Here is a 27,980-nt window from a genome sequence, read left to right as displayed (position 1 = left end):
GAGCACTGTATATATAACCCTCCCTACTCACCCCCACTTGCCCTGAATGAAGTCCTCTGACAGAGGACAGAGGACTCTCTCTGCCTTAGCTTCCTCAGGCTTGGCCTGACTCTGGGGCTGGTTCTGGGGTAAGGGAGGCAGGGGAAAGATAAAGAGTTAAGCCTGAGGCATCAGAGGAGAGAAGGTTAAGAGCTCCCAGCTTCTAGCTGCTCTCCTCCCATAGAACTTCTCCAGCAGAAACCCGCAGGGAATTCCCGCAGGCCCAGAACTACATTTATCAAGCCTTCTGTGAGGAAGTAAGAGGAGACACTCTTCAAAACCACAGCTCCTAATGGGTGGTGGGGTGGGTCCACCCGGAGACTAAAGCAGAGAAAGAAAGAAGCAGAGGATAAGCCTGTACCCAAGAAGGCAGAAGGTCCTAGCATCCTTACTGCTAAGCAGGTAAGTTAGCAGGGATGCACCTGTGCCTCCCTAACCCCACAGGCTGCCTAGGAGTAGGGTCCTGCAATGGGAATTTAAAATAGGAAATTGTCTATGAGAAACCCAAATGGTGTCCCCAGTTATGGGGGAGGAGGGAAGAAGGCCCAGAGGGTTCAGATTCTGAAACCAGAACTCCATCAGAGTTTGGGGGGGGTAATTTTTACCTCTTGACTTGCATGGGATTTAAATATATATATATATATATATATATATATATATATATTTAAAATTTTCATCTTTTGTTTTTACATCACTTGTATTTTCCCTTGTATCCTTCCCCCAGCTTGTTATAAGCCATCCCTAATAACAGAATTTTTTAGAAAGAGGAGGAAGAGGGAAAAAAATTAAATAAAACCAACCAACATATTGAAGAAGCTGAATGTTGTTGTATACAATGCTCCTCTTACAATATACAATGCTTAGATCCCAACCTTGCAAAGAAGTGAGGGGAAGATGTCTTCTTATTTCTCTTGTTGGTGGTCCTCTCCTTTGATAAATCCTATGCAGAGTCATAGGCTCTTGAGTGGCTCAATCAATCAATAAGCATTTATTAAGTACTTCCTGTATGCCATGCAATTGTATGATTTAGAGCTCAAGGGAGGGACCTTGGAGACAGGATAGTCTAACTCCTTTCTTTTGCAAGGAAGGAAACTGAGGCCCTGGACTGGGAAGGGACTTGTTCCAGGTCACAAGAAGTAGAGGCTAGATCTGAAAGTCTCCTGACTCCAAATAGGGATAAAGAATCAAGTCTGCAATTTCATTGTTATAGCAGGGCCCCCAGAGAAGAAACTCATTGTGGCATCCTCTTCAATTTCTAGTTTTAAAAATCTGCCTGGTGGGGGCAGCTAGGTGGCACAGTGGATAGAGCACTGGCCCTGGATTCAGGAGGACCTGAGTTCAAATCCGGCCTCAGACACTTAACACTTACTAGCTGTGTGACCCTAGACAAGTCACTTAACCCCAATTGCCTGGAGAATTGAGAGGTAAAACAACTTGAGTAAGGTCACACAGCCAGGATGGGTCAGAGGTGGGCCTGGAACCCAGGTCTTCTCTGTCTCCATATACACTGGTCTTTTCATGACATCATGGCATGGCTTCATTTCATTGTTCATTGGAACCAGGTCGCTGGGCTGTCCCTTCCTCCTCACCCTGTGATTCTGAAAGGGCCCAGAACAGGGATCAGCTGAAGGCTCCTGGCCCCTTGAGCTGGTTCCAGACTCATGCATCCCATTCCCTTTGTTCTATGAGTGACCCAATTATCAGTATATTTTCTGTTCTTTGCCTTGGAGTGAGGAGCAGGATTTGGGGCAAGGGGCCAAGAGGCAGGGGCATCACCATTCCCACCCCCAAATTTCATATTATCTTTCCTCCTCTTGTCTCTTAGAGGAGTCCTCTTTTTGGTAGTTTTATTAATATTTGTAGAGCACTTAACCCAGTGCCTAGCCCATAGTAGTAGCTATATAAGTACTTTATGGGCAGCCTGGTGCAGAGGACAGAGCACTGGACTCAGAATCAGGAATATCTGAATTCGAACCCTTCCTTGGACATTTATGAGCTGTGTGACTCAGGACAAGTCACTTAAATATCCCAAGCCTCTATTTCTTCACCTGTAAAATATGGGTAATAATACACGTAGCAGCTCACAGGACCATTAAATTTCTTTTACTAGACCTACAATTTTATATAAAGGCACAGTAGATAGAGCTCTGGACCTGGCATCAGGAATATCTGAGTTCAAATTCACCCATTTACTAGCTGGGCAGCCCTGGGCAAGTCATTTGACCTCCACCTGCTTCAGTTTCCTTACCTGTAAAATGGTGATATTAATAGTAGCTACCTTCCATGTAGTTATTATGAAGATAGAATGGGATATCATTTACAAATGTTAATTTTTTATGGTTTAGTCATTTTTCTATGAATGGGACATCATTTGCAAATGTCAATTTTTTATTGTTTAGTCATTTTTCAGTCATGTACAAGTCTTCGTGACCCCATTTGGGGATGCTGGAGCAGTTTGCCATTTCCTTTTCTAGCTCATTTTACAGATGAGGAAACTGAGGCAAACAGGGCTAAGTGACTTGCCCAGGGTCACACATGTTGCTGTTACTATATACAATGCTCACTTGGTTCTGCTCATTTCACTCTTCATTATTTCATGCAAGTCTTTCCATGTTTTTTCTTTTTTTTTTTCATGTTTTTTCTAAGATGACTGAGCTCATCATTTCTTTTTTTTTTTTTTTTTTTTGCGGGGCAATGGGGGTTAAGTGACTTGCCCAGGGTCACACAGCTAGTAAGTGTCAAGTGTCTGAGGTCGGATTTGAACTCAGGTACTCCTGAATCCAGGGCCGGTGCTTTATCCACTGCGCCACCTAGCTGCCCCCTGAGCTCATCATTTCTTATAGCACAGTAGTATTCCATCACAACCATACAATAAAGCTTGTTCAGCCATTCCCCAGTTGATGGGGATCCCTGTAATTTTTGGTTCTTTGGCACCACAAAGAAAGCTGGAACAGTCTCAGTGCTAGTTTCTTCATTCACAGCTATGTACTTTCCCCCTCCCCTCCACCCTCAAAAGGCAAGTGAGACCACACGCCAACTTCTTTATGGCACACAAAGGACTAGATGAGGCGGGATGCAAAGCATCTCAAAAGCACTTGCTTCCCAAGCATACAGGGAGAATGATTCCCATTTCATAGGTGAGAAAACTGGTCAGAGCTGGGATGGGGGAACAGGTAGAGAGAGAAGCAAGCAAACAGGGGAGGCACAGCTCCTTTTTTTTTTTTCTCAAGGAGCTGTCCAGGGGGGGAAAGCTCCGCCTGTGGCATGGAAACAATAAGGGGCTATTATTCTTCAGTCCCTGGGTACCCAGCCTGCTCCCGTCAGTCTGGGGAAAACCACATAATTGCCCCAGGCAATGATGTCAAGCCACCCTTGTGGGTCAGCTCGACTTGAAGGCAGAGCAGGGGATTTGTCTTCAGGAGCACCAACAGGATGCCTGTGATTTCCTCCCTTATTTGGATACACCTCGTCCCACCTCTGTACTGGCTGTCCTCAGATTTAGAACCAGAAGGTTATCCGTTTTAGATATCATCTCGTGACGTTCCGACCCCCCCCCCCATTATATAGATGAAGAAACTGAGGCCAGGGAGGGAAAGGCGTTTATTTCCCAAGGATCCCAGGATCAGAAAAGATAAAAGCAGCTAAAAGATATTAACCCAGGCTGCCTGAAACAAAATTCTGGAGTCTTTATACTACCCCTCATGATTTGTTGTTGTTGTTGTTGTTTGGTTTTTTTTTTTTAGTGAGGCAATTGGGGTTAAGTGACTTGCCCAGGGTCACACAGCTAGTAAGTGTTAAGTGTCTGAGGTCGGATTTGAACCCAGGTCCTCCCGACTCCAGGGCCGGTGCTCTACCCACTGCGCCACCTAGCTGCCCCTACCCCTCATGATTGATAAGGGGACAGATTTAGAGCTGGGAGTGACGTTAAAGGACATCTGGCTTAGACTCTGCGATTTTGCCAAGTGGTCCAAGGAACATAATGAAGATCACACAGCTAATTTGTAACAAAGGCAGGATTTGAACCCTATTCCTCTAATTTGGAATTCAGTATTTTTTTTTTTAGTGCAGCATCCTACCCATCTGTGAACGAGCTCTTAAACACCACACCAATGTGAGGTAGAGTGGCATACAGTGGAAGGGACACTGCTCTTGGGGTCATCAAACCAGAATTCTTTCCCTGGCTCTGTCACTTACTAGCAACCGAAACTTTGTTTTAAAAAGTTGATTTGTCTTACTGGCTGTGTGACCCTGGCTCTGACACTTACTACGCACCAGTGAATCTGGGTGAGTCGCTTGACCCTTCTGTGCCTCAGTTTTTCCATCTGTAAAACCTGGATGATAATACTTGCATTAAGTGCTTCACATGATTGTTGGGAGGAATACACTTAATAAATTAGAAAATGCTTAAGAAATGGGTGATATTATTCTGTATTTTTTATTTCCTGTTTTATAGGTTCCTGATCTCAAGACCAGTAAAAAAGAACATTTGACCCTATTGTATTTGGATAATTCAACTGAGGGGTTTCCCATGTATCCAAAGAGGGTCAGTTATTGGCTGGCAGAGGCCTTGAACCCTTCCCCCTAGGGTGGGGTTGAAACACTCCCCTCCCCCCGCCCCAAAAAGGAATACCTCAGATAATGAACCGGTCTGAGAGTCTAGGGCCATCACCTAGACTGGGGTATGATCTCTTACAGGTAGATGGTCTGGGAAGGCCCTGCATTCGGGGAATGAGCAGAACTGAAGGTCACCAACCCACCTCTTCTGCTTTCCTCATAATACCATCAAGCCACCTGCCCTGCAGATTTTTTGGAGGCTACTCTTCGGAGATACAGAATTGGCATCGCCATCTCCTCGGCTTCTAACAGAGGAAGATGGCTCTTTTTTCTCTCTTAAAAATCCTGATGTTTCTTTTTAACAGCATCATATTTGTGAGTATGAGACCAAGAAGGGGTTTTGCCTATGCCCTCCTTCCCCTCTACTCAGCCCAGACATATTCCAAGGAAGGGAAAAATGTCTGAGAAATCCCCTCTATCAAGAGCTTCTCTACATCCCTACATTCTGCCTGAGGGTATTACAGAGATTCTTCCTGGCTCAGTTGGAAGAGACCACTTATGCTAGGGAAGCCCATGGGCCAGAGTTCACTGTCTTCCAGGTTAAGGTCATTAGGCACTCAGCTCATACCCTTCTGGTGGCTATTCTGCTCAAATCCCTTTTCCAGGGGGCAGCTAGGTGGCATAGTAGACAAAGCACTGGCCCTGGATTCAGGAGGACCTGAGTTCAAATTTGGCCTCAGACACTTGACATATTTACTAGCTGTGTGACCCTGGGCAAGTCACTTAACCCTCATTGCCCCACCCAAACAAAACAAATCCCTTTTCCATCATCTGTTTCCATTCTGCCCTCTCTTCTGAATGTCCCTCGCCATAGGTTTTCTTTGGGAATAGATGTACTGGGCAATCCAGAGATGTACAAAGTGCCTATGGGGAATGGTTGGAAGATGAGTCAGGGGAGTGAGCCCAGTTTTCTCTGGTCAGCCTGTTGAGAGCTGCCGTCACCCTAGGAAGAACTAGACAGTGAGTGGCTGCCTTTGCTTCCAAATGCCAGCCCAGGGCAGCAAGGAAAATTTCCCTAGTCCAAGGGTTTAAGGAGGTAGAGTTGGACACGATAGGAAGTTTTCTGACAGAGATACCGCTTTCTCCAGTGACAAAATACTAATGAAAGTCACCCCCTTAATTCTTTCTCCCTCTTTTTCCTCCCCAGTTTGGGGGATTGGGACTACTGGGCATTGGCTTGTGTTTGAAAATAGATGGAAGCTCCTTCACGGACTTTCTGGGAGCTTCTGTCTCACCTTTCACCCAGCTGGTGGTGATCAGGTATCTCTGCATCGGCATCGGAAGCATCCTCTCACTCCTGGGAGTCCTGGGCTGCTGGGGAGCCATAAGGGAAAACAAGAGCTTGCTGTTGCTGGTAGGTAGAAGGAGGAAGTTGGGCCTGAGGACCTGGTTAACATTTGGTGGCAAGTTCTGGATTTCATTCCTAAGTAGCTTTGGGCAGAGGAAGACTGTTATTAAGGCCAACCAGCTGCAGGTCCCTAGAGTGAGGATAAGTCAGTGTGGTTCATCTGTCCTTCCAGAGGAATAACATGACAAGCATGTCACATGGAAGATGAGTGAATAGCATAATTTCTGTACCTTGTACAGAAGGCAGAGCTGTAACTAGGATGGGGCAACCGAGGCTTTGCTCCAGGTACTGAACTTCAGAGCATACTGGCAGCACTTGTAGTCTTTCAGTGGCATAGAAACAACTAAACTTAGTATCTACTTAGCAAAAATAATTAGTCAATATGTGAAACTGCAGTACCATACTTCTTCCCCATAGGGGACATTCTCAGCTGAAATCTTCACTAACCTGTGACCTGTCCTCTCAGTGTCACCCCACCTCTCAGTGTCATGGTCTTCCCTCCCTTAATCCCCCAACCGAAACTTTGTTTTAAAAAGTTGATTTGTCTTACTGGCTGTGTGACCCTGGGCGAGTCATGTAACCCTCATTGCCCTGCAAAACAAACAAACAAAAAAACAACAACAAAATAAAAATAAAAAGTTGATTTGTGGGCATGTTTTGTGCTTCTTGCTACAGGTGTAAAAATTCCTAGTTATTGCTCTGGGGGAGCACATTTTATAAGAAAGTAAGCTCTTTCTTTCTCTAGTGACTATTGTTATTTCTAAATGGTTTAGATTCATCCCTATGGTCCTCCATGACTTCAAATCTTCCTTTAAAGTTTAGGGCAAGGAAATATTTACTATCTATTTGGTTCACTGTCTCCAGAATTTAGGTGGAAATGGTGCTACTCAGGAAACCAATTGAGATACTGAGGAACTGGCCAATGGGCATGGATTTCTTATTAGCCAGTGAGTGACCAATAGCAGTGACCAGATTTCCCTTTTCTCTAGTTCTTCATCATCATATTGCTCCTCTTCCTGGTCAAGATGGCGAGTGCTATGATCATCCTGGTGTTCTCCTCAATTGTAAGTTTGGTTCTGACTTACAGTGAGAGCAGGAAGACTGTATCCTGTGTCTCTTTTTTATTTTCAAAAAAAATTAATTTAAATCTTTTAGTTTTTATATTACCTTCTTTTCTGAAAATACCCCTCCCACCCTCCAGGAAGCTATGACTTATAAGAAAAAAAAGAAGCTGAAAAAAAGAGCAATTTAGCAAAACTAACTATAAATATAATATTCCATGTTCATAGTGCCTCACTTCTGAAAAAAGAGAGGGCATAGTGCATTGACATTTTCTTATCTTATCTGTTCTTCAAGGTTGACATGCCTTAAAATTTCTTATGGAAGGCTAGCTGTTGTGGAGAGGTGGCATGTGACTAAGATTATGAATTAGGAGACTGGGATGCTGGAATTCTGGGAGGTGAGGAGGCCTGCCATGGGAGAAAGTTCTATGGGAACAGCTACCAAAGGGTGTGATAAATGGCACCAGTATTTCAGCAAGAGTATATGGAAGTGCCAGGAAATTGCTATGAGTGGGGAAGGAGGCAGAAAGCAACCATTTTTATTATTCTTTTATATGACTGGGTAGTAATTTATTCTCCAATGTACTTATCTCTTAAACTTTTAAGAATGAAAATGAATTAACATTCTGAGCTAGTTCCTCTGAGTTTATAAATTTCCCTATACATGTCATTGTAATTAGTCTCACTGTTTTTTTCTATTTTCATTTATGTTACTATAGTCATTATTTATATTATTCCCCCAGATCTGCTTACTTCATGCTGCATTTGTTCATAGAAATCTTTCTGTGTTTCTCTGAATTCTTTATAAATCACAATTTGTTCAGTCTTTGCTCAATCAACTGGCACCCACTTTGTTTCCAATGTTTTACTATCATAAAAAAGTAGCTATTAAAATGGTGAGAGAGATTGGTGTGGGGAGAGCATGGTGGAGACTTCTGTACAAAATGGCTCCCTGAACAGAGGCAGATCATCCAGTCCTCACATACCTACTCCAGAAAAAACTTGAAATTTGTACTAGATTGAATAATGAAACATAATAAGAAGCTATAGTAAGGGACTTTTTCCACCCCAGACCTGCACAAAAAATCATCCAACAGTCCATGAAAAAAGGGGGAGGCCAGCAAACTCAATGGAGACACAGGCAAACAAGCCCACATGAAATAGACCAGTGACATGTGTAGACAGTGAGATTCTGTGTCCAGAAGCAGCAAGAATGGAGGGCCCCCTGAGAAAGCCCCAGGGTGGTCACAAAGCTCCAGAGTGGGGACCTTGGAAGCTCCAGGAGCAGTAAAAACCAGAGCAGTGCAGCAGTACTGAGACCTGAACATCCCAGGAGCCCAGGGACTCCTAGGTCACTAGAATTCTATCCTGAGGCACAAGAGAGGACACTGAAGATCCAACACTCTGAACCTCAAAGATCTAGGGGGCCTAAATCTGACAAGGGGACATCAATGCAGAATCCTAAGAGACTTAACGTGAGCCAAGCAAAGCCAAGGACTACACACAAAATTCTTGCAGGGGACAGAGACTGGCCCTAGAACAATTTAGAAACTGAAACTGGAGACATGTGTAAATCAAAGAAAATACTGAGCAATAGAAAAAAAAATTATTGTTAATCTAGAGGTCCATTAAAACAAGGAGAAATCTTGTAATAATTTCAAGCAAAGGGGAAAAAAGATTTCCCAAAAGATTACATAACTACTCAGAAGAAATGAAACAAGAGATTTTTATCGTAAAAGTATTTTATTATTTTCTAGTTCCATGTAGAGAGAATTTTCAATATTTGTTTTTATAAGATTTCTAGTTCTAAATTTTTCTCCCTCCCTCCTTTCCCTCTCTAAGACAGCAAGCAATCTGATATAGGTTATATATGTACAATCACATTAAACATATTTCTTCATTAGTCATGTTGTGAAAGAAGAATCAGAACAAAAGGGAAAAGCCTGAAAAAAGAAAAAACAAAAAAGTAGAAACAGTATGGTTAAATCTGCATCCAGATTCCACAGTTCTTTTTTCTGTATGTGGAGACCATTTTTCATCATGAGTCCTTTGGAATTATCTTGGATCATTGTATTGCTGAGAAGAGTTAAGTCTATCACAGCTGATCATCACACAATGTTGTTGATACTGTGTACTGTGTTCTCCTGGTTCTGCTCATTTCACTCAGCATCAGTTCATGTAAGTATTTCCAGGTTTTTCTGAAATCTTCCTGCCTATCATTTCTTACAGCACAATAGTATTCCATTACATTCATGTACCACAACTTGTTTAGCCATTCCCCAATTGATGGGCATCCCCTCAATTTCCAATTCTTTGCACTACTAAAAGAGCAGCTATAAATATTTTTGTATGTGTGGGTCCTTTTCCCTTTTTTATGATCTTTTTGGGATAAAGACCTAATAGTGGTATTGCTAGGTCAAAGGGTATACACAATTTTATAGCCCTTAGGGTTGTTTTAATTTGTATTTCTCTAACCAGTAGTGATTTAGAGCATTTTTTCATATGGCAATGTCACATCAGAGCCAAAATCCAAAACTCCAAAGTCAAAGAAAAAATACTGCAAGCACCTAGAAAGAAGCAGTTCATGTATCAAGCAACCAGTTAATATGCTCAAAACGAGAGGAGATCTTGGAATATTTCAAAAGGCATAAGATATAGGTTTACAATCAAGAATAACTTACTCTTCAAAGCTGACTATAAGTATACATAGAGGAAAATGGATTTTTTTTGTGGGGCAGTGAAGATTAAGTGACTTGCACAGGGTCACACAGCTAGTAAGTGCCAAGTGTCTGAGGCCAGATTTGAACTCAGGTCCTCCTGAATCCAGGGCCAGTGCTTTATCTACTGTGCCACCTAGCTGCCCCCAGGAAATGGATTTTAATCGAAGAGAACTTTCAAGCATTTCTCATGAAAAGAACAGAACTGAATAGGAACTTTGAAATACAGAAATGAGTTAAAACCTAGAAAAGTAAACTTATTGTAGCAATGATGATATAGTGCTAACATCTTAATAGGGGAAGAGGAAACAAATGTTCCTTCAGAACCTTAATGTCTTCAAAGGGCACTGAAAGAGTTAAATAAAAAAACAGAGGTCCTGGTGGTGGATCAGTTCTGTTTCAGGGTTTTAACAGGGGAAAGAGAAGGAAAGGTAAATGTAATACATTAGTGTATAGGAAGAATTGGGTATGACTTGCTATTCTTGTAATTGGAATACTTGAGGAAGGGGTATGCAGGAAGGGAAAGGGGAAGGGAAGAGAATAAGCATTTATTAAGTACCTACTATGTGCAAAGCACTTTGCAAATATAATCTCTTTTGAATATCAGATTAACCTAACTCTTATCTGAAATAAACAAAGCATGGTAAATACACATAACACAGTTTAGTGTAGAAATATATCAAACTCAGTAGAGAAACAAATAAGGATGAGAAGGGTGGTGTTGAGGGAGGATAATACTGAGGAGGGAATAGCTCTAAGCAAAAAATCCTGATCCTGAAGGGGGAATTAAAAGAGAGGGGGAAAAAAAGAAATTAACTAAAATGGTGTTCATCATTTGTAGAATGACTGAGTGAATTGTGATAAATGAACATAATGGAATATTACCACATAAGACATTACAATAGATTCTTTCAGGGAGTCCTGCATGGTATCAAATGATGCAGTGTGAAGTGAGTAGAACCAGGAGAACAATTAAAATGAGGACAAGGAAAAACAACTTTGAAAGCTTTAAGAAATCTGATCAATGCAGATACCAATTATACCTTCAGAGGATCTATGATGAGGCCCGTTACTTGCCTCTTGACAGAGAGGTGATGGACTCCGAGTATATTTTTGTATATGGCCACTGGGTGAATCTTTCAAAGTTGTTTTTCTTTACAATGTTAAGTGCTAAGACACTTTGAAAGACTTTAGAACTGTGATCAATATAATGACCAACCACACATTCATGCTGCTCACCTCCTGACAGAGAGGAGATGGCCTCAGAGTACAGTTTGAGACACATTTTTTTGGTGCCTAATGGGGAGATTTGTTTTGCTTAGCTATACACTTTTGTAACAGGAGTTTTATTTTTATTTCTTTCTCAATGGGGGAAGGGAGGTGGTAGAAGAAAGAAGGCAGATTTTCACCGATTGAAAATAATACAGATATTTCAAATTTTTTTGTTTTGTTTTGTTTTTTGAGGGTTTTTTGTGAGGCAATTGGGGTTAAGTGACTTGCCCAGGGTCACACAGCTAGTAAGTGTTAAGTGTCTGAGTCCAGATTTGAACTCAGGTACTCCTGACTCCAGGGCCGGTGCTCTATCCACTGTGCCACCTAGCTGCCCCGATATTTCAATTTTTAAAAATAAAAATTGCAATGTTACAGCTTAGTGTTTTACCTGACCATTCTTATTTGTTTCAAGAATTTTTCTCCCCCCACAACTTTTCTCTTGATTTTTAAAGAAGAAAGGTTGGGGAGGAGAGGTGGACTCTCAACAATAGTAATATATATATATATATATATATATATATATATATAAAAGAAATCCATTGAAACATTCTTTTGAAACCTTTTTTTAAATGCATAGAAAAGAACAGAAGGAAATTCAGAAGGAAGCACAGACAAGCAGGACAGATTTGAAAGGAAACTATGGAATTATTATATACTTTTTAAAAGCAAGCAGCATGACATGGAGATTCATGATTTCATATGCAATCTTTCTGTGTCCTGTTCAGTGTATGGAAATGTTCTTTTTTGGTATTTAAGTTCAGAATTAAAAATAAAATAAAAAAATAAAAAGGAACATTGTGGTGATAGGACAATTGTGGAGAGGGAAGGGCTGTTGGGGTGAGAATGGATAGCTCTTGTGGGTGAGAAATGCCTGAAGGCTAGAAGGCAGGAGGAAGCAGTTGGGTGGTACCCTACCTGGGGTCTCCTTGGCCTGTGTTGTCATCATATTGTGAGGAAGAGTGTCTACATCAGTCTGAATTGTGGCTTGCCAGGTCTGGCACCTCCACCCAGCATGTACTGGTTTGGGGAATTACGCAATGAAGTCAAGGCCAAATGTAATGGGGTCTACCTAGATCATCCTGGCTGATCTGGCTTCTAGTTCCTTTCCCTTAAGCAAAGTGATTGGGAGGCACAAATGATGAAGGGTCTGGATACCATGTCACATGGAGGACAAGTGAAGGAACTAGGAATATTCCCTAAGGATGTGGAAAACCCCTAGGATCTATGCTTCACCTTCTGCTCTTTAACATCTTTATTAATCATAGGTGACACGGTCATCACATTTGCAGATGACATAAAGCAAAAGGGGAAATTAGCACACTGGATGGAAGAATTGGAAGCTGAAAAGATCTTGACAGGTTGGAACACTAGGCCAAATCTAATAAAATTAAGTTCAATGGAGATAAGTATAAAGTCTTATAAACATGCTTCATAAATACCTGATGGGGAGGTACAATTAGACAGCAGGACATCTTAAAAATATCTGGAGGGTTTAGTCAACTGGAAGCTCAATATGAACCAATGCTGTGATATGGTAGCCAAAAGAGCAAATATAAACTTGGGCTGCATGAAGAAGTTTATGACTTCCAAGAACAAGGAGGAGACAGTCCTGCCATACCTTGCTCTAATCAGACCCCATCTGGGTTGGTGCATTCAAGTCTGGGCACCGCAGTTTAAGAGGGACATTGATAAGCTGGAGAACATTCAGAAGATGGCTTCTAGGATGGTGAAGGGCCTCCATGCTATGCCATATGAAGGTCAATTGAAGGAAATTAAATAAATAGACATGAGAGCTATTTTTAAGTTCTTAAAGTTCTACGTTTTTGAAGAGAGACTAGTCTTCTATTTGGTGCCAAATGGCAGAAATAGGAGAAATAAATGGAAATTACCAATAGACAGTATGGGAAAATTTCCTAACAATCAGAACTGTACAAAAGTGGAATGGGCTGCCTTGGTTAGTCCTGGGTTCTTCCTCCTTGGTGACCTGCAAGCAGAACCTGGATGACCATATGGTGGAAAGGATGTTCTAATGGGGTATGTTGCAATGGAGATTTTTGTCCAAATATGGCATAGACAAGATAGCCTCATAGATCTCTCTTCCATATCTTAAATTCAGTGATCCCATGGCTTGAGAGATACGTGAGCGCTCTCTTCGAAAACTGAAACTATATCTTTGGAAGAGGGAGGTGATATTTGATATGGCTTTGGAGTTCAGAACTAGGACCAATAAGAAAGCAAATTTCAGCTCCATGGAAGGGCTTTGTAATAACAGAGTTGTCCAATAGGCATCAAGCGCTTCCATCTTTGGAGGGATTCAAGCATCATGTCAAGGTCCCTCAGCCTCCAGTGCAGATGCATCATCAGAGAGAATAGGGAAGGACTCAGAAAATGTTGAGAACATGGCTGTCTCTGACTTTGTGACAGAATCATAATCATCCAAACCTGTTAGTGTTTTTGTTTGTTTGTTTTAACCAAGATCTTAGGTGGCTAGCAACACTGCCCAATGCATAGAATACACACATACATCAGGAAACCAGATACAAGTACGCACAGAGAGATCTCTCAAAGAGCATCCTCAGAGCTGGGAAGAAAACTGCCCCCAAAAGGGCTCACTTTTCATTAACTTAGACCCCTCACCCCAATTATCCACACAATCAGCTTTATAGTATAAAGAACCATTTAGTGGAAACCAGCTCAGAGGCACAGGCTCTTCCTGTTTTTTTACATGCTGCTTATAAGCAGCCTCCAAATAGGAGATCCAGGACAATTGCCTTGTCAGGACAATTGATAGCAGCTGCTGTCTTCCTATTCCCACAGCTCAACACCCCTACCTTGATGACAAAGAGGCTATAGATAGAGATGGGGTTCTTAATTTACAGTCTGGGAACTTTTATATATACATATATATGTGTATGTATTGTGTATATGTATGTGTATATATGTATATATGTATATGTATATACACACACTCACACTAATGATTGTATTTCTTTTCTTTTTTTTTTTTTTGCAGGGCAATGAGGGTTAAGTGACTTGTCCAAGGTCACACAGGTAGTAAGTGTCAAATGTCTGAGGTCAGATTTGAACTCAGGTCCTCCTGAATCCAGAGCTGGTGCTCTATACCACCTAGCTGCCCCTGATGATTGTATTTCAATATAATTGGCTTCCCTTTTAATTTTAAGTGTTTTATTTTATGCATTTAAAACATTATTCCAAGAATGGGTCGGTGAGCTTCAATGGATTGCCAGGGGGATCCAGGACACAAAAACAGTTAAGAACCCTGGTTCTGACGGTATTCCTGCATTGGGTGGGAGACTGAACTAGATGTTACCTCTTATGAAATCAAAAGTTCCATGGGGTTTTCTGAAAAGAGTATGGGCATTAAGTTTTCTAATGTGGCTGAATTCTAGGGCATTCAGTCTCCCTGAGGTTCTCTCTTTAATGTTTTTAAATCAGCCACTGTGCAGTATGGAGGTGAACCAGATGATCTTTCACGGTTCTTCTAGCTCTGCTAATATGTGGTTCAAGGGCATATTAGTCTCCCTGGCCAGACTTGGGAGCTCACTGAGGGTTTCTGGATCTTTCACAGCTTCCAGTTAGGTGGTTCAGAGCACTGAACCTGGAGCTAGGAAGACCCAAGTTCAAATCTGGCCTCAGACATTCACTTAGCTGTGTGACCCTGAGCAAGTCACTTTATATCAATCAATAAACATCTATGAAGTGCCTACTATGTTCCAGGCTAGGTGACACAGCAGATAGAGGGCTGGGCCTGGAATTAGGAAGACATTTTTCTTAGTTCAAATCTGGCTTCAGATACTTCCTAGCTGTGTTACCCTGGGCAAGTCACTTAACCCTCTTTGTCTCAATTTCCTCATCTATAAAATGAGCTGTCATATAGATAGGAGAAGAACGAGGAGAGAGAGAGAGAGAGAGAGAGAGAGAGAGAGAGAGAGAGAGAGTTGTCCCAAAAACCTAGAGAAGAGAGGATTAAGGAAAAGAGAGTAATCAATAGTGACCAACAGGCTGTAGAGAGGTTAAGGAGAATGAGGATAGAGAAAAGGCTTTGGATTTGGCAAGAGATCATTAATAACATTGGAGAGAAAAATGTTGGTGGAATAATAAGGTCAGAAGCCTCAGTTGCCTCATCTGTAAAATGGGGATAATCACGGTACCTACAATCTCAGGGTTATGAGGATAAAACATGATAGTGTTTGTAAGAACAAAATAAGATAGCATTTGTAAAGTTCTTTGCAGATGTTAAAGCACTCTATAAGTGTTAGCTCTTATTCTCTAAGCAGGGCTGGTCACAGAACAGGTGTTTAACAAAATCATCATTGAATTAAATTGTTATCATTTCTGGTTACTTACCTATTTCTCAATCCCCAGTCTTACCTTTCACATAGGCCTTTCATGATCGCCTAGGTATTAGCACACTTCCTCCCTCTGAAAGTACCTTATGCTTACTCCATATATCTGCTTTATTTTTAGAAATCTTGGTTCTTGGGGGCAGCTAGGTGATGCAGTGGATAAAGCACTGGCCCTGGATTCAGGGGGACCTGAGTTCCAATTCGACCTCAGACTCTTGACACTTTACTTAACCCTCATTGCCCTGCCCCCCCAAAAAAAGAAAGAAAAAAAAAGAAAGAAAGAAATCTTGGTTCTTACCAGTAGAATGAAAGTTCCTTGAGGGTTTAGGAATATTCTGGGTTTTTCTCTGTGTCCCCAGAGCCCAACACAGCAAGCACTTATTAAACATCTGTGGAACAGAATGAAGAATTGACTTACTGAACTCTTTGGCTTGCAAAGGATGCACTGTTGTTTCAATTCAATTCCATAAACATTTATTAAGTGCTGACTATTTGCAAGCACTGTTCTGAGTGCTGGTTGTTATGCGTTAGTTTACAACCAACATGTGTCATTGAGCATATAATCATGGGCATCATATACCTTCATCTCAGGCAAACGTGCTCTTTGTACACATTGATTCTTGGGCGGTCGGCACACTACGAGAATCCTATGGCCAGGAAGATGACATCACCAAAATGTGGAATACCACCATGGAGGAGGTAAGCCAAGCCATCCTGAGAGATTCTCTCAGGTGGCCAAGAATGGAGGGAATTTCCCTGCCTCACCTGTATAGGCCATTTGGCACTGATGGAAGGGGCCCCACTGGACAAATGAAAGAAAGGATCCTCTTTTCAATAAGCAGCCTGTCCGTTGTGTGAGAAAAGCCCCTTAGGCAGTAGAATGCCTTGCTAACTGATGCCAAGAGCTGGGACTCCAGGCCTCATAGGTTACTGGTGACATTTTATAGCTGATACATTTCAGGGAATGTGATCTTGTCAGGAAGGGGTAGTGGCAGAAGTAGATAGGGCACTGGACTGGGAGCCTTTCCCCTTAACTCCCGTGTGGCCTGGGCCAAGTCATTTCACCTATAGAGACTCCGTCTCCTGATCCGTGAAACAAGGTTGGACTTAATGATCTCTCAAACCTCCTCCAATTCTATGATTTTAAATCATATGATGGGAACTCCACTTACCTTCCCTGGGGCTCAGTTTTCTAATCTAGAAAATGGGGATAATCATTCTGACCCTGACTATCTCACAGGATTATGGTGAGGGGGAAAACAAAAGAGCAAATGGCAAATTGGAAACACTTGGAAGAGTTTTAACCTTATACAAATGTTGGGGGCTATTGGGCACCTAGGTGGCACAGTGGATAGAGAACTGGGTCTGAAATCAGGAAGACCTGAATTCAAATGCAGCCTCAGACATTTACAAACTGTGTGACCCTGAGCAAGTTCATTTAAGTGCTATCTACCTCAGTTTCCTCAACCCTGAAATGGGGGAAATGATAGCACCTACCTCCCAGGATGATTGTGAGGCTCAAATGAGATAACATTTATAAAGTAGGCACTAAATGAATACTTGTTCCCTTCTCCCTTCCTACTAATAATATATCCAAATGGAGATTTTAGCGATGGATATTGCTCTAGATACCCAAGGCTCAGCTCTATCTGAGAAGTTCAGGGCCCATAAGTTAATTTTCTTTCTTCTTAGTTGCACTGCTGTGGATTCCGCAACTACACTGATTTCAATGGTTCTAAATACCAGAACCAAAGTGGTGGCTACTATCCTGTCTTTTGCTGCAAAGGAAATCTTCCTTGCCAGGAGGCTGGCATTGATAGTGAGAAGAAGGTAAAGTATAGAGGTTTATTGCTAAGTTTCTAATAAAACAGTTAATTTTTTAAAAAAAGAAGAGATGGCACAGTAATTGTCCCAGCCCTCCCAGGCTGTACTTAGTTATCTGGTCTGGATTCTGCTGTTTATCCTCATGGTCATACTGGGTGGGTACACAGACTTAAGGCTTCCTGATTTGAGATGGGAGAGTGGGAAGGGGATGGAGGAAGAATTCAGAAGAGGGATGTGCACCAAGATCAGTTATCTGCAGATCAGGGTGTCTGAAGCAGATGTATGGTCAAAACCAGGTTCATAAAAAAGTCACTCAAGTGTGTCAAGAGGCAAAGGTTGGACATGGAATGACCTGGACCAACCACTTGGCTTTAGGTGGGCAAGGAGGCATTGATCTCTCTCAGTGTGTGGCGTTCAAACATCATGCTGCACATCAAAATGTAGGAAATTATCTTATATTCTGGAAAATCTGACTCCTGCTCATATGACTGTAAGTCCCATATCAGCCTCATAGAAATGTTGCTAGTTAGGGCTCTGTTGACATCAGACAATTTGAACTTTAAAACAAAATTTTGGGGGGGTGGGGGCAATGAGTCTTAAGTGACTTGCCCAAGGTCACACAGCTAGTATGTGTCAAGTGTCTGAGTCTGAATTTGAACTCAGGTCCTCCTGAATCCAGGGCCAGTGCTTTATCCACTGCGCCACCTAGGTGCCCCCTAAAACAAATTTAAAGTGTTGTTATTGCTTTTACCTGTTAGAATACAAAATCAAATGCCTTATGGTTGGCTTTGGGGTGGAGGGGAAGGTATTGATTTGCTCATTTTGTTTTTTATCCTAGGGATGTTTACAGGAACTGAAGGACTCCCTGGAAAAGAATGGAAAGTTGATTGGAGGTGTTGGGTTGGGAATTTTGGTCTTTGAGGTATGTGTTTTCTTCTCACATCTGGCAAAGTTTTGTGTCTGGTGTCAGACTTTCCAAGCATTGTGACATTGCTTTTACCTGTTTAGGGTTTTCGATGACAGTCAAGCGCGTGCCTTTTCTTGGAGGCAAGAGGGAATTATTGGGACTTTTTGAAGGGGAGGAAAGGGGTTCAAACCAGTTAAACCAGTGCTTCAAGAATATTAATTTGGCAGTCATGTGGCCAATGGATTAGAAAGGGAAGAAAACATAGGTGGAGAGACTGATTACTAGATTCTTGGAATTGGTATAGGTGAAAGGTGATGAGGGCTTGAACTCTGTGAATGAAGAGAACGGGACACATGTGAGAGTTTTTTATGTAAATATATTTTATTTTTTCCAATTACATGTAAAGATAGTTTTCAACATTCATTTTTTATAAGAATTTGAGTTCCAAATTTTTCTCCCTCCTTCCTCCCCAAGAAGGCAAGCAATCTGGTATAGGTTATACATATGCAATCAGCAACATTGAGTTTCTAATCCTACCTGACTAGAAGGTGCCTTTAATAGAAATAGGGAGGTTAGGAAGAAGAGGTCTGGAGAGGAAAGATAATGAGCTCTACTATAGACACAATGAGATTTAGACTTCTGTGGGACAGAGAGGTGGGTCTGGAGTTCAAATCTGGCCTCAGACACTTCCTAGCTGTGGGATCTTGGGGATCACTTAACCCTGTTTGCCTCAGTTTCTTCCTCTCTCAAATGAGCTGGAGAAGGAAGTGGCAAAATCCCTTCAGTATCTTTGCCAAGAAAACTCATGGAGGGTTAGACATGACTGAAATGACTCAACAACAACAAAAACAGGACATCTAGTTAGAAACATCTAATAGGCAGTAATGTGAGACTAGGACTCTTAAAAGAGTACAAAGATGCTTAGAGGTAGGAATCATTGGTTATTAGGTGATTATGGGAACAGATGAAATTACAGAGATGGAGGAACTAGAGAGAGAATATGGTTCAGGATAGAGACTTAGGGGTAGACCCTGAGTTAGGGAGCAGGATGATAATCATGCCAAGGATATGGAGATGGAGCAATCAGATTGGCAGGAGAAGAACCAATAGGGAGCAAGGCCATGAAAATTTGAGGGGAGAAGGTATCCAAGAGGAGAAAATTGTCAATGCTGTTAAATTCTGCAGAGGTCAAGGATGATGACTGAGAAAACAGCATTGAATGTGGTGATTAAGAGATCTCTAGTACCTTTGGAGAGAGCAGTTTCAGTTGAATGATGAGGTTGGAAGCCAGATTACAGAAGAGAATGAGAGAAGAGAAAGTGGAAGAACTGAAGAACTAGCACTGGCCCTGGATTCAGGAGTACCTGAGTTCAAATCTGGCACCAGACACTTGACACTTACTAGCTGTGTGACCCTGGGCAAGTCACTTAATCCCAATAGCCTCACCAAAAAAAAGAAAGAAAGAAAGAAAGAAAGAAAGAAAGAAAGAAAGAAAGAAAGAAAGAAAGAAAGAAAGAAAGAAAGAAAGAAAGAAAGAACTTAAGATAGCATTTTCCCCCAAAATATATGTAAAAACAAATTTTGACATCAATTTTTTTAAAACTTTGTGTTCCAACTTCTCTTCCTCCCTTCCTTTCCACCCCCACCCACAAGAACTCAAGCAATTCAATATAAATTATATACGAGTAGTCGTGGAAAACATCTCCACATTGGCTAGGTTGTGAGAGAAAACAGAAGATAGCATTTTTAAGGAGTATGACTAGGATGGGGCGAGGAGGGAATAGAGGATGATAGAGGCAATAGGATGATTTAGTGAGTTTTTTAAGGATGAAAGAGACTCAGGAGTGTTGGTAGGCAGCTGGGAAGGAACAAAGAGGGAAAAGAATATAAGAGAAAGAGTGGGCATGATAGTGGGGGCAATTTGCTGGAGACGACAGGAGGGGATGGGATCAGAGTACATCTAAAGGATTTGGTCTTGGCAAGGAGAAGGGCTGGCTCTTCATTGGAGCCTGCCATGAAGGAGGAGCTAGTAGGGGGATGATAGCTGTGTAGAGGATGTATTTGAGAAGGGGAGAGCCTAAGAGCAGGAAAACCAATTAGGAAAGTACTACAATAATCTAGGTGAGGAATGATGATGACCTGATGAAGGTGTCTATGTGACTGGAGACACTGAAGAAAAGGGGATGGGTACGAGAAATGCTGTGGTGTTAACATTGATGGAACTGGGCAACATCTTGGATTTGGGAGTTGAGGGTGAGAAGGAAGAGTCAGGGATGACTGCAAATCTGGATTACTGGGAAGGTGGTGGTGTGCTCACCAGAAATAGATATGTCTGGAGGAAGGGCGGGTTTGGAAAACAATGAGTTTCACTTTAGCCATGTTAAGTTTGGAATACTTGAGGGAAATTAAGGAGGAGCTAACCAGCAGGTACATGATGAGACATGACTGAAGTTCAGGAGAGGGACAGACTGGATATACAGATGCCTAAAGATGATACACAGGAGCTGATAAGCAGTTCAAGAGAAGGTGTAGTGAGATAAGAGTTACTAGGGTAGAGCCTGGAGGAACTGAAGAATTAAGCGGTGGTGGGGGGGGTGGTGAGGGGGGAAGATAGATAATGGTCCAGCAGAGGAATCTGAGAAGGAGCAGTCAGACAGGTAGAAAGAGAACAAGGATGAGGGAGAAGTGTCAGGGAAGCCAAGGGAGGAGAAAGTCTAGGAAGATAGTATCAAAAAGTGTCAAGATGTCCAGGACGTGAGAAGGCTATTGGACTCAATGGTTAAGAGCTTATCAACCACCTTGGAGGCCAGTTCTGGCAGGCTTGTGGGGTCTGAACCCAAATTGAAAGAGAGTGAGAATATAATAAATTGTTAAAGGGTAGGGGTGACCCTCTTCATTGTGTAGGATACATTTCCCAAGAATATGCCAATGTAAATCTAGGCTAATTTTCAAGTGCAAATCAAACCCAACATTGAAGACAGTCTTGCTGTGCTCTTCCCCCTCTTCAGGTGGCAGCCATGGTGGTCTCCATGATCCTGTTTTTCAAAATTGATGACATTTCATATGACTGACATCTCTGCTGGTACTTCCTCCCTCCCACTGCATGAAAAATGCTACTTTGTATTAATAAATAATGCTAAGTATTCAGCTTGGAGCAGCAGAGCTAAAGAATGGGTACCATGCATTTCTTTTCACCAGATAATGGATGTTGATGGGGATCTGGTATCCATTCTGTATAACTTGAAAATTGTAAGGGTCTACTTTTACTAAGAGTTATTAACATCATTTAAACATCATTTCCTTAAACACACACACACACACACACACACACACCCCAATTTAATGGAGCTGTCCCAAACATTCCCTTGGATTAGAACGTGTTCTTGGTTGCCTTTTCTTTGGACTTCTGGAAAGTTTAAAGTTTTGTAAAGGAATATTAGCGGGTGCTGTCCAGTACCTTCTGGCTGTAATGAATGGGCTTGATTTCTACATACAGTGTTGGTCTCTTTTTACAAAACCTTTGCCCTTTGGGCTTGTTCTTTGGCGATAAAATATTTGGAGTGGGGTGAAAGGCAATAATCACAGTCGCTGACTTTATGGAGAGCTTTAATACATTCTCATTTGATTATCAGATGAAACCCGCAAGGTGATAAATAATAACTCATTTATACAGCCCTATAAAGATTGCAAAGCACCTTTACACGCACGATTTCATGTGATACTCACAACTCTGAAGTGGACGCTATTATTACGCCCATTTTGTAGATACGCACCCTTGGACTCAGAGAAGTCGACGTGATTTGCCCATGATCACGCAGCTATCTCATCTCTGAGGCAGAATTTGAACCATATTCTGCCTGAAACTAAAAATACTTGTTAAGGGAAGTTTTTCCTGACCCTAGTGGCCAAAGGCATACCTTTGGGTGGATCAGACCAAAGGAGAGGTTTTGGGGGATGGGGCGCGGGAAAGTTAAGGACACGAGCCAGAAGCTTCCCCGAAGATAAAACGGATACTCCGGGAGGGGGACTTTACCCTCATCTTCAGTGCTTGCCCACATTGGGACTGCTTGCTCCATTTGACTTTCCCCGACCTGCGGATCTCTCCCCAACCTCAGTCTAGGCAAGGTAGGGTAATTTGATGAAGTGAGTACTCGTGGCTCTTCAAGAATTCAAATGCCCCCGCTCGTGGCGTGGGGCTGGGGGTGTGTGTGTGTGTGTAAGCAGAGGGTGCCCTACTGTGCGTGTGGCTGCGGGGCGGGGCCTCTAAAGACCCGACTGCCACCTACCCACCTGGCTACCTGTAGTTCTTTTGGAAGCCACTGGGTGGCATTGGGGGGTGGGCCTGGGCTCTGCAGGTAGGTGTTGCGGCTGAATCTCCAGTCCTTTGGCGATTCTGATGAGACTCCCCAAGCCCTGAGCTCACCCTAATGTCCATCCTAGTGGCCGTAGACTGACGATTAAGACCCGTCTTGTCCCTGTCTGGGAGGAGGGAAAATGCAGAAAGGTGGCCCCCAGCTACTTCGGGGGTGGATAGGGGGATCATAGTACTGGGCGCCAAGGCTGCTGCCCCATCCCCCACCCCACTCCATTCAGCCGCCCTCCCAGCAGCCCCACGCACTTCTTTGCAACCAGAGTTCACATCCCAAAGGTACAGTATCACACGCGTGTCCCCCTCCCCACATTTTGCGCACTGCTCTCTCAATAGCCCCCCAACGTGTCCAACAATCCCTACCATTTCTAAAGCTATGGTCCTATAATTTTCCCAGTCACCCAGCTTGAAAGATTTTTTACTCCAATAATTACGGATCCTCCCTCCAAAGATGCAGGCCGACACAACCATCCTGCGTGACTTACGTTGGGTTCTCTTGGCGCTGTGACGATAGCAATGGAGCAGGGTTCTCCTCCAGTGAGCGTTTACACGACCTGCCCGTCATTCTGGATCGTACATTTCTTCAATGGCATTCTTTCTATCAATTCTCCTTTGTCAGTCACAGCGTCGATAAACTCCGTGCAATTAACCTCATACAATGGCACAAGCACTGTGCTAAACTGGGCATAGAAAGGCATGACCATCTCTGCCCTCAAGGAGCTTACAGTCTGACGGGGGAAGACAATTTATAAGAAGCTGGAACCGGGGTGGTGACGGTGGAGGGGAGAGCCTTGAGAGCATGGGGCAGCTAGGTGGGGGTTAAGTGACTTGCCCAAGATCACACGGCTAGTGTCAAGTGTCTAATGTCGGATTTGAACTCAGGCCCTCCTGAATCCAGTACCAGTGCTTATCCACTGCACCACCTAGCTGCCCTCGTGTTGATTTTCAATTTCAATTAACCAGATACTTTGCCTAAAGTTGATCTTTGAAACCGGGGACAGCATCAAATGAAAAGACATCAGGAGTACTTGGGCAAATGTCCTTCTGCCAGAGAACTTTCGGGAGGCCTAAAGGCATCTCAAACTTTTAATCTGTACAAAATGGAATTTATTCTCTTGGCCAGTAATCAAGCTGCTTCCCCAAACGTCAGTACAAGAACCTACTATGTGCAGGGCATTCTTCGAGGTGCTGAGACACAAAGACAGGTCCTACTTTCAAAGAGCTTACATTCTGGCTGAGCTTCCACTCACCCAGTTTTGCAACCTCGGGCTCATCCTTGACTCTATTTTCCCTCCTCATATATACAAACAATTACTAAGTCTTGTCCTTTATACCTCCACAACATCTCTCAAGTCTGTCTCAATAATAGTATTAATAATAGCTAGCATTTATGTAACATTTTTAGATTTACAACAGAGCTTCACAGTCCTAGAAAGTAAGTGCTATTTAATCTCTATTTTATATCTTCCTGAGTTTGAACCCAGCCTCAGACACTAGCTGGGTGACCCTGGGTAAGTCACTTAACCATGCACACCTCAGTTTCCTCATCTGTAAAATGAGCTGGAGAAGGAAATGACAGATCACTTCAGTGTCTTTGCCAAGAAAATACTAGGGACAAAGTTAATGGGGTCAGATAGTGTTGGGCTCCACTGAACCACAATGGCCACCCACCTCCCCCCCCCATCAACTTTATTTCACCTGACAAAATGTGTGAGAATTGAAGGCCCTTTTGCATTTCTTATAGAGTTCTAGACAGGAACTATACTCTTACATTCCAAAACACTACCCTGAGAGGGAGCAAGATAAACTAAATGTGCTGTACCCAGGGGAAAGCCTGAGTAGGGGGTGAGGTAGGCATGAGGCAAAGGGAATGATTTGTCAGGAACTCCTGGGACTGAATCTGGACCATTTGAAGCTAGAGGTTCCATTCTGGACCGTGGGTTACATGAAACTCTCTGAGAGTAACAACCATGCTTTTCATCTTTGGACCTCCAGTGCAAAGTACAGGGCCCTACACAGAGTATGAAACTGCCCATAGCCAAGCCCTGACCCCAAAAGATTCATCAGGTTGAAGACATAACTCAAGATGGAGTTGGGGAGGGGGGACAGCTAGGTGGTGCAGTGGATAAAGCACTGGCCCTGGATTTAGGAGAACCTGAGTTCAAATCTGGCCTCAGATACTTTGATACTTACTAACTGTGATCCTGGGCAAGTCACTTAACCCTCATTATCCCGCAAAAAAATAAAAATAAAAATAAATACACATCTCTAAACACACACACACACACACACACATATACATATAGACAAGATTATACTATGCATTTTTTCTGTTCTTTCTCTAGAGATGGATAACATCTTCCTACGTTAAGTCCAAGTCTTTCCATGTTTTTCTTTTTTTTCTTTTTAAAATAAAAGTATTTTATTATTTTCCAGTTACATGTAGAGATAGTTTTCAACATTTGTTTATATAAGATTTCCAATTTCAAATTTTTCTCCCTCCCTCCCCTCCCTCCCCCCTTCCCCTAGACAGCAGGTAATCTGATATAGGTTATATATACATAATAACATTAAACATATTTCTGCATTAGTCATTTTCCATGTTTTTCTAACTCAATCAACTCATCATCATTTCTTATATCATAGCAGTTTTCTATTGCAATCATATCCTATCTGAGAGATTCTCTATGAAGGCTTTTTTCCCGTTTTCTGCCTTCCTTTTAATCTTGGCTACTCTAACCATTGGAATGACACCTCCATGAGGAGAAGGCCTCTGAGTACAAGCCATGTGGTCAAGGTCCTTAGTGTCAGGAAATGATGTTTGCTCCTGGGTCCTGTCTATCAAGGCTACCAGCCAATCAACTTGAGGAGCCTCCCATTTCTGGGAGGAGGACACGAAGTAGGAAGCGGACACTGTCGAAGGGGTTCTGTCTCTTTGGTTCCTGACCTCACCATGGTGGGTTGGATGATAGGGCCTCTTAGAAATAGTTAGATTTTTACCTTTCTTTCTGATCCTAATGCTCTGTAATAAATACTTAAACACTTAAATACTCTTGATAAAGCTTATAATTTATTGGTGACCACTCATTAGATTTTAGATAGTATAGCTAGAATTTTAGCCCTTACACTACACTGGTTTTATTTCTGCCAAAAAAATTAATTTAAAATAATCAAAATAATCCATTTTACACTTCAACATTGCTCTCACCTTATAGTTTAAGGTCTGGTACTACTGAATCTTCTTTCTTTATGTTTTTTCCCCTTATTTTCTTTGAAATTTTTGTTTGTTTTTTGTTTGTTTTTGAGGGGCAATGGGGATTAAGTGACTTGCCCAGGGTCACACAGCTAGTACGTGTCAAGTGTCTGAGGCCAGATTTAAACTCAGATACTCCTGAATCCAGGGCCAGTGCGTTATCCACTGTGCCACCTAGCTGCCCCCTTTTTTTTCCAATCTTAATAGTAGGTGGCACAGTGGATAACCTTTTCTTCCAAATGCATTTTGTTATTATTTTTCTAACTCAATAAAGTAACTAATTTTTTTCTATTCATTTTAAACTCAAATACAAAACAAGAAAAGAAAAACCCTTTCCAGGCATACAGAAGAACATGAGGGGATTCAATATAAAACAATACATTTCCATTTCAAGAAAACCTATGTAATAAATACTCCGTTTTCAAAACTGCCCAGCTTTTCTGTGCTTCTTTCTAAGTTTTTTCTTCTCTGTTGTACACTCTCCCCTTACAATTAAATGCAAATATAAATGATATATGCACATATTAATACATATATAAATATACAGATAGACAGAAAGACAGATAGATATACATGCATATACCTATATGTAAGACCACAATATGCATATTTCTATTTGTCAGTTCTTTCTCTGGAGGTGGATAGCATCTTCCTTCATAGGTCTAAGTCTTTCCATGGTTTTCTAAATCAGCTTATAATTTCTTATTTCACGGTAGTATTCCATCACAACCATATACACATAGCTTGTTTAGCCATTCCCCACTTGAAAGATATCTATAATTTTAGCCAATCTGATAGGCAATTTTGATATCTCAAAATTGTTTTAATTTTTATTTCTCTAATCAATAATGATTTAGACTATTTTTTCAGATGATTATATATAGTTTTGATTTCATCATCAAAAAACTGCCTGTTCATATCACTTGACCATTTATTAATCGGGGCATGACTTGTATTCTTAGAAATTTTTAAAAAGTTCTTTATATATTCAAAATGAGACCTAACCAATATTGTATAATATTAGTGACACATAGTGTTGTTTCCTTATTTTTTACTTTTAATTAAATCTATTTTAACTTTAACTTTGTCTGAGATCATGATTACTTACCCTGCTTCTCTTTACATAGTAAATTCTACTCCAGACCTTTGTTTTATCTCTATGTGTGTAATTTTTATTGTGTTTCCTTAAAGTGATGTATTATTGAATTCAGGTTTTTAATTCATTCTGCTATCCATTTCCATTTTATGGGTAAATACATCCCATTCACAATCTATACCATAATTACTTGTGTATTTCCCTCCATCCTATTTTCCCCATTATCCTTTTTGTCCTATTTACCCTATCCCTTCTCACTCCTCTAATTTACTGTAACGATTGGAATGACGGCACCTGCTGGATACTTACTGTAGAAGAGTTCTGCCCATGAAGCGAAGGTCTTTGAGGGCAAGACCAGGAGTCTTTTCTTTGGGAGGAAGTGACGCGGACTAGTGGGAGGAGGAAGGAAGAGACTGGCGCTGACTCTGGGGCTTTTTCCTGAGGACTCTGGCGGAGAAGGGAGCGAGAAATGTGCTCTCCCTTTAATAGATAGAAATCTAGGCCTTTTTCTCTCTCTTTACCAAATTCTTATTCTCCTTAATAAATGCTTAAAAGTCTAACTCTTGCTAAAGTTTATAATTTATTGGCGACCACTCATTAGATATTTTAGACAGTTTAGCTAGAATTTTAACCCTTAACAGATGGCTGACCACGAAGAGGAAAGCTAAACTTCAGTCTTCTGATCTTCTGGTTGGGTAAGAAATTTCCCCTCCCTCTCCCTTTAACTGCTAAGTACTGGTGTACTGGCTGTGTTTTCCTTTAAATTTTTTCAAATGGACCTTTTAAACTCCCTAATTACCCTATTTTTGATTTTAGTCTGTTTAACCAGACAAATGGGAGATAAGATCATGTTAATGCTTTGTTTTTGTGGATTTTCTATTTTTCTTTTTCTTTTTGTTAAAAGAGCCAGCAACTTACTCACACAAGGAAATATCACTCCCTCTCCCAACCATGCTTTTTCAGAGAAACCTGAAGAGATTCCTGCAGCTTTTCCCAGTTCTAACACTAATTGTTGCTCTAATTTTGCATGCCTGGAGGCAATGACCCACCCTCTAGAAGTTTTTAATCCCCTAGCACCTGGAGGCAAAGTGGGGGAAGAGGAATCCAGGCCTG

General features: G+C 41.8%; 1 protein-coding gene across 1 annotated transcript; it reads left to right on the top strand.

The window, feature by feature from the left end:
* The first annotated feature begins 57 nt into the window (after nucleotides 1–57).
* Nucleotides 58–21,598, top strand: TSPAN16 (tetraspanin 16). The gene is made up of 8 exons (XM_043977331.1): nucleotides 58–441; nucleotides 4,735–4,968; nucleotides 5,801–6,007; nucleotides 6,991–7,065; nucleotides 16,010–16,117; nucleotides 17,111–17,248; nucleotides 18,081–18,164; nucleotides 21,158–21,598. Exons 2-8 carry the CDS (start codon nucleotides 4,912–4,914, stop codon nucleotides 21,218–21,220), a joined length of 732 nt encoding a protein of 243 aa, XP_043833266.1. The 5' UTR covers nucleotides 58–441; nucleotides 4,735–4,911; the 3' UTR covers nucleotides 21,221–21,598.
* The last annotated feature ends 6,382 nt before the right edge of the window (nucleotides 21,599–27,980 follow it).

This window comes from Dromiciops gliroides, chromosome 1 (genome assembly GCF_019393635.1).
Source record: "Dromiciops gliroides isolate mDroGli1 chromosome 1, mDroGli1.pri, whole genome shotgun sequence".
Lineage (NCBI taxonomy): Eukaryota > Metazoa > Chordata > Mammalia > Microbiotheria > Microbiotheriidae > Dromiciops > Dromiciops gliroides.
Note: the sequence above shows the minus strand (reverse complement) of the source record. Positions and strands in the feature narration are given on the sequence as shown.